General features: G+C 42.4%; 2 protein-coding genes across 4 annotated transcripts in view; one reads left to right on the top strand and one right to left on the bottom strand.

The window, feature by feature from the left end:
- Positions 1–10779, top strand: part of EMB140 (EMBRYO DEFECTIVE 140) — a 151117-nt gene that overhangs the window by 97270 nt on the left and 43068 nt on the right. The window lies entirely within an intron of this gene.
- Positions 43–752, bottom strand: LOC147443234 (uncharacterized). Its single transcript, XM_086529911.1, has one exon. The coding sequence runs from the start codon at positions 750–752 to the stop codon at positions 141–143; it is 612 nt and encodes a 203-aa protein (XP_086386037.1). The 3' UTR covers positions 43–140.

The raw sequence follows: 10779 nt of genomic DNA, 5'->3' as shown, positions 1-10779 counted from the left end.
TCTGTGATACATATGAAATCATGCCCCTGCATGACCTCCTCTAGCATGTCTGGCCGTGTCCATAAAGAGCCATTGCAGTTCCATACTGCTCCTCTAATCAATATCTCCGGTGGTACTGATGTCTCATAGACCACGTGGCCCTATTTAGTAGGGCGACCATCGATAAAGACCCTACCATCACGGTAGAAGGCCTTTCTGCCCTCCCTCCTGGCCTGTAGAGTCTGGGGTATGCATGCTCTCCTATGCTCAATCTGCATCCTGGTCAAGTCCTCATCCATATATATGGTCTCACCGGGCCGCCCACGTAGTATGGCTCGCTTTCGAAAGAAAGCAACTCTGTCCTCCTGAGACTGCATCTGTAAAATAAGAGCTCTAGATCTAGTTGCATCTTTCCTTGCCCTCCAGACCCGTGTGAATGGCATGGTTGTGTATCCCATGCTCCGACAAAACTCTTGCGCATCTGAATCGGGTGAAGCCCCTTCTGGGAGTCCAGTAATACGCACGTTTAGCCTACGTGCATAACGTAGCTTCTCCTCTTCTAGTGTGTCCTGAACCCTTATCACATCTTCTTTCGCATTCTCTTCCCGCACTTCTTTCTTGATGTTTTTCTTTACTACCTCGATCCAATTCCCTTGCTTTGCATCTAATTCCTGTATCATGTCTACCTTGAGCTCTGCTATGCACTCTTTTTTCAGTCCTTTGAGTTCCTCTATTTGGGAGATTTCACCTTCTTCTCGTGCTACCCCTCTCATATGATGTATGTCCTCTTGTATGCAGTGAAGTTCTCTAGTGAACTCCTACTGAATTTCAGCGTGTGCTATCTTCCATGCATCCCATTCTGCAGTGCGAACTTTAATTTGCTCCTCCGTTTGCTTCCTCTCCTCTTCCAATTGCTTTATTTTGTCCGACAACTTGTGCATCTCTGTGTTGAGTTCTTTGTCGGCCTCCTTCTTGACTTGGGAGATAGCCCGAGCTATCATTTCCTCCACCTCCCTCTTATCAAGGGGTGCCATGATGAGAGGGTGGCGTGAAGGAGGGGCGCTCATGTGGGTCACCAAGTGTTGAACCTCATACCAATGTGGGGGGGGGGGGGGGGGGGGGGGGGGGGGAGAGAGAGAGAGAGAGAGAGAGAGAGAGAGAGAGAGAGAGAGAGAGAGAGAGAGCTTCGCATGTTTAAACTGCAAAGAGAACATTTGCTAAATGGTAGCGCTACCTTCTTTATGCAATAACGTGTGATATTTTGTCCCATCTAGCATTGTACATGGAGCTTGTAAATTTGCCAACGCTACTCATTTCAAAAACTCCATGCTATGTGTTCATTTTTTTGATGTTATTAACTTTGGCTTGTTTCAAACTAGCCCAGCCGCTTGTTTTTTTAACCCTTACGTTAAAAAACAAGTGTCAAAATGTGATTTCCTAGCCAATCAAAAGCTTATTGACGTGTGCTATTTCGACGCTCTTCCCGAATCGGTCTGGCTCGCTCTCGCCGAGACATATTTATATTGTGTCTGGCCTACCACTTTTCTTGGGCGGCCACAATAAAAATGTTAAATCGTGATTTTACAGAGCGAACTGGAAATACCATCTTCTTCATGTGCTTATTTTGATGTGTTTTGCATCGTGTCCGGCTACTGTCCTACTTATTATACTATCCGGACACCGATAAATTTTTCAATGACACATTGCATTAAAAATTTACCAATCTACTTAAATTATTGATTGGTTTCAATAAATTCATAAATTAGCTATGTGTGCACAAAAATAATTTTCATTCATTTGTAGCCTTGGCGAAAAATATTTTATCCCTCTAGCTTCTAAACAGTTATTCTCAATTGTAGATCTTCATGATACTTATGCAAGATGTCTAAAAAATCTTTCAATTCTAATTATGTCATCAGCATCTAAAGGGGAGTAATTCTTGAACTTTATTAAGTACTTACAATGAGTCCTTCCAGACTTTAGTTGGCACTCTTGATGGTGTATAATCTATTCTAGAAGAAGTATGTCTTCAGTTTTATATGCCTCAGGGGGATCTTCTGAAACTGATTCTGCAAGAGATTCGTCCACGAAAGGGCGTAGAAGACTCATGTGAAAAGCATATGGATTTTCCAAGATCCAGTCTAAATGTGACCTTGTTTATCTGCTCTGTAAAGTTAAATGAGTCATAATATTTGCTGGAAAGTTTTACAACTTTTCCTTCCTAATTTGCACATTTCTTGAATCTGGATTTGTCATTGTCCTTCAACTAGCTTGAGATCATGATGATGTCTTCTCTTGAGATCTAAGGATCGCGTGTTTCACTTGCATGTAACGGTATCTAGATCTCCAACAAATTCATCAACTGCATGGTCAGAAGGACTGGGGGAAGGTGTGGTTTTCCGTATATAACTTCAACAGGAGCTTTTCTTGTAGCGGAATATATAGTGTTATTATAGGCGAATTTGTGCGAGGTAGATATTTCTCCCATTTTCATTGGTTATTTGAGGTGTCGCACTTCAGAATGTCAAGGATTGTGGAGTTAGCGATTTCGCTTTGTCCATCTGTCTAAGGATGATAAGTCGATGAAATATTGAGCTTTGTTCCTAGATTTGTAAAAAGTGTTCTCCATAAGCTACTAGTCATTCGGGGATCGCGATCACTTGTAATTGTTTTGGGCATACCCTGATGTTTAAAATTATGTGCCACAAATATCTTTGCCATGTGATTGGCCGTTTTTCTTACTCGAATGAAATGAGCATGTTTACTGAATCTATCTATAATAGTCGAAATTGCATCATTTCCATTCAGAGTTCGTGGCAAAACCGTAACAAAATCCTTGGCAATACTCTTCCTAGGGTACTTGGGGTATCGGTAGGGACTAAAGTAAGCCAAGAATCTTATGGAAATCATATTTAGCCTTTTGGCATGGTACACAGCCTCTGACCTATTTATCTATGTCAGCTTGTAGTGTTGGCCAATAGAATTATCTTTTTAAGGCTTGTGTTGTGGACATTATACCTCTATGTCCTTTGCATGTGCTTCATCTATCATTTATGTTTGCTCTAAGTGGATGTGCCACACAAAGAGTTTGATGAAAATAAAGATGTCCATCCTTATAGAGTAGGGAAAAATTTCAGTACCAATTTGGAGCTATTGTCATATTTTACCAAAGTCGAAATTGTTTGGATACATCTCAGATAGAGATTATAACTCCTAGATGATGTATGCTCATTATAGCATTTACTTGAGGCCGTCGGGAAAGAGCATCAACAACTACTTGTCTGAATACATTCCAGATAGAGATTATAACTCCCAATGATGTATGCTCGTTATAGCATTTACTTGAGGCCATCGAGAAAAAGCATCAATAACTACATTTTACTTCCAAAAGTGTGTAGTATTTGGAAGTGAAACATAGAGAGAAAAGTGACCCATCGCATCTGTTTCTCAAACAACTTGTGTTGGGAGAGAGTATCAAAGACTTTGATAATGTGTTTTGGTTATAAAATCTGCTCCCAAAAGGTGGTATTTCCAAACCGAGAGATTGCCATGAGTTGCTTCTCGCAGATGGAAGCATGAAGCTCCGCATCACGAAGTCGCCTACTTTTCATAAGCTAATGCATGGCCTTCTTGATTAAGAACTGAGCCAATGCAATCCCCTGAGGTATCACAATGTACTTCAAAGGGTTTTCGGAGACCAGGTACAATGACAATTGGTCCATGGGTAAGAAGGTACTTAAGCTTTTCAAAAGCTTCCTTCTGTTTTCTATCCCATAGAAAGGAGATCTTTTTCTTTTTGAGATCATGGAGAGGTGCGGTTACATGGGCAATGTCACAAGGCGGGCACCACGTGCCAATAGAAAAGAACAGACTGAACAAACTTTTAGCACTTCAATAACACCTGAACTGAAAGAGAGAGAGACAACACGCGACACTGAGTGGCGGAATTCCACCCCAGAGAGTATTGGCCCCAAACCTTGGCGCCCCTTTCGGTATTTCTTTATATTTCACAAAGTACAACAACCGGGGAGCACCTGCTCTGCAATCTGCATGCTAAAAAGTGCCAGAGAGGGCCCCGAAGGCTCATATTTAAAGGCCCAAAGCTTAAAAGCATCAAATATGAAAAGCCGACCCCAAAAAATCACTTTCTTAAAATTTCGGGATTTCCCTAAAAATCCCCCGCAAATTCCGGGATGTCCGTACAGGTGCCACATCATCGGGCACCACGTGCCAATAGAAAAGAACAGACTGAACAAACTTTTAGCACTTTAATATCAACTGAATTGAAAGAGAGACAGATGACACGCGACACGGAGTGGCGGAATTCCACCCCAGAGAGTATTGGCCGCAAACCTTGGTGCCCCTTTCGGTATTTCTTTATATTTCACAAAGTACAACAGCCGGGGAGCACCTGCTCTGCAATCTGCGCACTAAAAAGTGCCAGAGAGGGCCCCCAAGGCTCATATTTAAAGGCCCAAAGCCTAAAAGCATCAAATATGAAAAGCTGACCCCAAAAAATCACTTGAAATTTCGGAATTTCCCTAAAAATCCACCGCGAATTTCGGGACGTTCGTATAGGTGCCACATCATCGGGCACCACGTGCCAATAGAAAAGAACAGACTGAACAAACTTTTAGCACTTAAATAACAACTGAATTGAAAGAGAGAGAGAGACGACACGCGACACGGAGTGGCGGAATTCCACCCCAGAGAGTATTGGCCCCAAACCTTGGCGCCCCTTTCGGTATTTCTTTATATTTCACAAAGTACAATAGCCGGGGAGCACCTGCTCTGCAATCTACGTGCTAAAAAGTGCCAGAGAGGGCCCCCAAGGCTCATATTTAAAGGCCCAAAGCCTAAAAGCATCAAATATGAAAAGCTAACCCCAAAAAATCACTTTCCTAAAACTTCGGGATTTCCCTAAAAATCCGCCGCGAATTCCGGGACGTCCGTACAGGTGCCACATCATCATATTTTGATGTGCAAAGTCTTTTGAGTGTGTTCTGCTTTGTTTTTAATGCCTTTATGTCACTTGGGGCCCCATCGGACGGGGTCCCCATAAGTTGGTAGAACTTCTTCTGTTACTTGTTCTTCTTAGGGTTTGTAGAATTAGGGTTTGTAGGTTTTAGGGTTAGGGTTTCCAGAATAAGGGTTTGCAGGTTTTAGGGTTAGGATTTCTAGAATTAGGGTTTCAACAGTTAGGGTTTTTGGCAGAAATTAGGGTTAGGGTTTCTGCTCTCAGGCAACCACATCATCTGTAAGTTGGCTCCATTCTTTAGGCTTTGAGACGTCAGCAGTTTGTTACAGGCAAAATGGCGAATAAAGCGTTTGTAGTAGGAACAAAGACCAAGGAAACTTTGGACATCATGTACAGACGGCAAGTCTAAAATAGCTTGAATCTTTACGAGGTCCATGTGTACTTGATTATGAGAGACTGTGTGTCCCAATAGTGAATTTCAGTCCAGGAAAATTCACTCTTCTTAGCATTAACTTGAAGTTCATGTGTCTGCAATTCTTTAAACACGATCTGCAAATTTCGTTTGTGGTCTTCTCTGGCACTGTTCTTCCTCTGTGCCAGAGAAGACCAAGATATCGTTGAAAAAGATCCATGTAAATTGTCGATGATGAAATATACGATCCATCATTCGATTGAAAATTGTTGGCGTATTAGTAAGGTGGAAACGCATTGCTAAAAACTTGTACAATTTGAAGGTTGTATGGAATGCGGTCTTATGGATATCTTCAGAAGCAATTTGAATCTGATGATAGCCGCTCTTCAGATATGTGGGGCTGAAAATTGGTTCCCCTTGTAGTTTATCTAAGACATCATCAATTCTAGGAATTGGAAATCTCTTCTTGATCGTAATCTTGTTTAGAGAATGATAATCAGTGCACGTTTGAAAAGTGCCATCTTTCTTTTGAACAAGCAAAATTGGTGAACAATATAGAGCATTACTAGGTTGAACAAGAACCTTTACCAAAAGTTCATTTACTTGTTTAATAATTTCTTCTTGTTGTAATAAACTAACTCTGTAAGGTGGTTGATTTGGGGGTGAACTACATACAGATTGATATGATGATCTTGCAGTCTTTCAAGAGGTAATTTATCTGGGAGTGTGTCAGTAAAGCGATTCTAATATTAATTATGAAAAGTGAGGCAATCTTTATCTAAAATTCGACAAGACATTTTCACCACTCGTCTCTCTCTCATTGACACAAATCAAGTAAGTATAAAGACACTCTTTTATTTCTCTTTTGAGAGTGATGTGATTGACCATGGGTATAGGCCAATCACTAGCACTTGCATCTACATCGTATTGCTGGCCTTTATAAGAAAATGACAGTTTCTTATTTACATAATCTGGGATAGGATGAATTTTGTAATGCCAAGGCATTCCCAAAATGACATCGCATCCTTGTATTGGAGCAACTAGAAAAGACTCTCGATCGGAGTACTTTCCGATCTTTAAATTGAGATGTTATTGCACAAGAGTAGAGTTCGTGATCAACCCCTCAAAAGGCTCAGCCAAAACCGATTGGAGTTTCCAATCTCTTGGGAGTGAGACCAAGAGATTCTGAGGTGTCCATCGAAATGAAGTTGTCCTTTGAGCCTAGATGGAACAAGATCAGGACTCTTTGCCCAGTCAAACTGCACCACCCCTTTAGTAGTTGCCTTTTTCCATTGTCCTTCCTTGTGTTAGCTTGTACGTCAAGGAGAGAATCTTTCTTGAGATGTGGGCAGTTTGGTTTCTTGTGGCCTTTCTCACACCAAAAGAAACACTTACCCTCTTTCATGTAAGCTTTTTACTGAGAGGGAGTAAGATATTTGCTTCGCTTAGTCCTCTCTGGCTTCTTTTCATGGCCTTTTGGCTGATTTGAAGGCCGCTTTTGAGAGGAAGTATCTGTCTTAGTAGAGAGAGCCTTATGCCTTGCATGAAAGGTACTAAACTCTTTCTTGGAATGCGTTTTGTTGAATAAAAAATTCCAGCAACCAAGGCTGATTGCATGATAATCTGAAGGGTGTTTCGAGGGTACAGCTTCATGCTTTTTTGAAGTGTCGGCTAGAGTCCAACTTCAAACTTTTGCATCTTCTCTTCATTGGAGACTTTCATTATTGGAGTGACCTTGAGAAGGATCTGCCAAAACTTGTCGACGTAGTCAAAAACGGCTTCGTGCTCTTTTGGTAGAGCCAAGCCCATTCTTTCTTACATCTGTCTCGTAGTCAAGAGGAAGGAACTGAGCATAGAAGTGCTTCTTGAACTCTTTCGAGTCTTAGGGTTTGCGCCCTTCGAGTATTGTCGTGAGCTACCAATTGCTAGCTATATCCTTAAGATACATGCTAACATGATGCAGTTTGGATTGTTTGAGAAGTTGCCTTCTGCGAAGGCCACCTCGAATTGACGAATGAAAGCGAGAGTCTTATTGACAACCCTTCTTCCATTGTAGTATTCAAATTTGACGTCCTTATCTCAAGCTTTGAACGTCTTTTTCTTCTTGTAATGTCAAGATTGCTTTTGGGAGATAGCTATGGAATCTTTATGCACAGGGATTCTGTTTCGACTCTTCCTTTGATCTTGATCTTGTTCTTCTGCTTCCCTTGGTTGATCAACGGTCTCTTTTGGATGTAGGTGGAGATCTTATGATGTTGTCCAGATTCTTCATGGAAGAGTAGTTTGGAGAGTAACTGGGCGAGGAATAAAGATTTTCTTCATGCTGACAAGAAGTTCCCACTCCAAGATCCCTTTGGGGCTATGTTGGAGCCCCAATCTCAGGTATATCCTGAGTTGTCTCTGGGAGATCCTCAGGTGGCTCCTCCCTTATCTTTGCTTTCCCTTTTTTAAGGGTCTTAAGCACCTGTTACACTTCTGGCTAAGTGAGAGCGTCTTGTAATTTTGTCACGTGCTTGAAGGCGCTCAAGCTCTTTTGCTTGTCCTATCATGATAGGTATATTCTGCCAAGAGCCGTATCTCCTTTCAGAAAATGAATTAAGAGGACATTGCTCTCATACCACTGTCACAAAAACAGAAGCGTGTACTCAAATATTTTTGAGGATTATTCATTCAAGTCATGTAGGAATCCACATGGGATAATATTTAGAAATTAATGCAGAGAGAGAACACGGCACTAGGGACCAAAACATGGGCTGGTCCTCCCCTTGAGGAGATTTTTTCATTAACGCTAATTTTTTACAAACACATGAACTGGAAGAGTTTGCACTGTTCTGTCACAAACTAGTGATGTGGCTGCCCAGTACACTCATGGCTGCCCAGTACACACACACCCGCCCTATTGCTGAAAACAGCCCGCTGAATTGCGCTGCAGGGCTGTACGGACTCCTGCCATTTACGGCGCAAAATCCGGCTGAAAACGCGGCAGAGCTGACGTGGCAGCAATGTTCGGACAGGCTATACGTGGCAGATTTGTACGGCAGATTTTCTCTATGCAAATGCTGGCTGCTTTTTGGCTACGCTGATTCTTGCTTTATCCTACACAAGAGAGAGAGAGAGAGAGAGAGAGAGAGAGAGAGAGAGAGAGAGAGAGAGAGAGCCTTGTTGCCTTATTTTTTTACCAATCCTTGTGAGAGGAGATGCATTATTTTTTAATGCTTTTTATGGCCAGTTTTTGGGACAGCTTTTGGGGCTCTACTTTTGGCATCCCTTGTAATGAATAAATAAGTGGGCATGTGGACGCAGAGTCTGAGAGTGAGAGCCTCCCACTCCCTTGTACTTTGAGTTGCAGATTAATTAAAAAAAAAATACTGAAAGTGGCGCTAGTCTTTGGGGCCAATATCTCTAGGCACGGAACTCCGTCGGGCCGTGTCAAATCAATTATGAACTGTGAACTGTTTTAAGGTGAATTCTTGTTGTGTCGCGGTAGAATCTTGACTTGGAGTGTCCAAGTTTGTTACATTGGTATCAGAGCGCGGTCGATTTCTCTTCTACCGGGAAATCCTATTCTTTTTACGCGGCACTTATGGATTCAAGCAAAGAACAATCGACTTCCTCTGCATCCGAAGATGCGGAAGAGATCAGGAAGAAGATTCACGTGAGGAGTATGGCCCGCCTCGGCCTACTCAGGCGGAGCTCGAAGAGATGGAGCGTCGACGATTGATCGACGATGCAACAAAGATGATGCTAAATTTTGCGAAGGACCTGAAATTTGCAAAATTTATGAGCCAGACCTCCTTCGACGAGGTGCACTCACAATGGCGGAAAACCACAGAACCACCCATCAAACCGGCACTCCAGAAATCTCCTACTCCAAGGATTTTAGAGCAAGAATTAGAAGAGGTGGTTGATACACGGATTTCTCAGCTTTTTGACACGCAGAACAAAGCCCAAAAGCACGACAAAAAGCAGAAGAAAGGCACTGACTTCCCGGGGTATTTGGGTCGTCAGTCTACATTTGCCTCGGCAACAAAGAAGAAGAAGCATGTGCAATTTGAAGGGGTACCCACTTCTTCTTCTTCTTCTTCTTCTTCTTCTTCTTCTTCTGACAGTTCTTCTAGCTCTTCCGACTCGAGCGAAGAAGACAGAAAAGGGAAAAAGCGAAGCAAAAAGTAAAGCTTCGGAAAGGGCAAGAAAAAGGCAAAGAAGTCTAAATCTCGCCCAGTTGTTGACAGTTCTACAGAGGACTCGTCTTCGGATAGTTCAGACTCTGACTGCAGCAGCTTTTATGCAAAGAAGAAGAATTTTTATAAGCCAATCAGTATGAATTTGTAGAGAATAAAAGCAAGAAAGTCCGAGAGTTTAAAGAAGGTGGACAATCAATTAAATTTGACACGCTTTTTGGATATCTAGATGCTTCAAAGGCTTTGGCCTTCATACAGTAGTTTGACATAGCTTTCTCTGGAGGGCATTACTTAGAGCACTGCAAGATTCGGAGGGCTACCTCTTAATGCTCGAACTTGGCGGTCCACGCTTCTATTGAACAAGACAGCGCCAGTTAAATGGCTGAAATTTAAAAGGCTTTTTATTTCTTCGTGGCTGACTCGAGAGTACGAATGCGACATACGAACTGCTTGGAACCATCTTCGGATGACCAAGAAGGATACATTGGACGCATATTGCGAGAGATTCTAGAGCTCTTTTCTACCAGCTTCTTCATTTAAGAAGATCTCGTTCAAAGAACAGATTGAGCGGTTTACCTTGGGACTTCCTACAGAGATCCGAGATCACTGCTTAGAGCAAAAGTCAGATTCCATTCAGGAACTGATGAATCATGCGAAACTGATGAATCATGCGAAACGGGGTTTTGCCATTCATTTAGGCAGTTTGACCTACCCCACATATGAAATCACGACGCAAAGGATTCAACAGACTTCGAACAATGAAAGTAGAAAGAGGAAGAGCAACCCAAAAAAGAAAGAAAAGGATGTATGGCCCAAGCTTACTCTTCGAGAGAGCTCTCTACATCAAAGAGGGGAAGTGCTTTGGATGCGGGGAAACTGGGCATATCTCCGCGAAGTTCCCTAAAAAGGCATTGATAGAGTAGAACGACAAGGATGAAGACATGCCATAGGGCTTGAAAGCAGCTGAGGGAATGTGTTCAAAGACCAGATGACCAACTTTGAGTAATGAGCAGGGAGTGAGGGTAACCCAAAGTTGGTGCTCTTTTCACGGGTTGATGAAAAGTTTTTGGAGCTCATGGAGGAGGACTTCCTAGGCATTGCCACATGGTGTGCTTAAACTCCCATATGCAAGGGCGCATTGGGTACAGAACTTTGCCGAGCTTGGGGCAAAGTGAAAGACCAAGAAGCCCTGATTTTCTTTGATGCAAAAGCCAAGGCCAACTTCATTT

The sequence above is a fragment of the Adiantum capillus-veneris genome, chromosome 14 (genome assembly GCF_014529385.1).
Source record: "Adiantum capillus-veneris isolate H3 chromosome 14, ASM1452938v2, whole genome shotgun sequence".
In the NCBI taxonomy this organism is placed as follows: domain Eukaryota; kingdom Viridiplantae; phylum Streptophyta; class Polypodiopsida; order Polypodiales; family Pteridaceae; genus Adiantum; species Adiantum capillus-veneris.
This window is presented reverse-complemented; position numbering and strand designations above follow the sequence as displayed.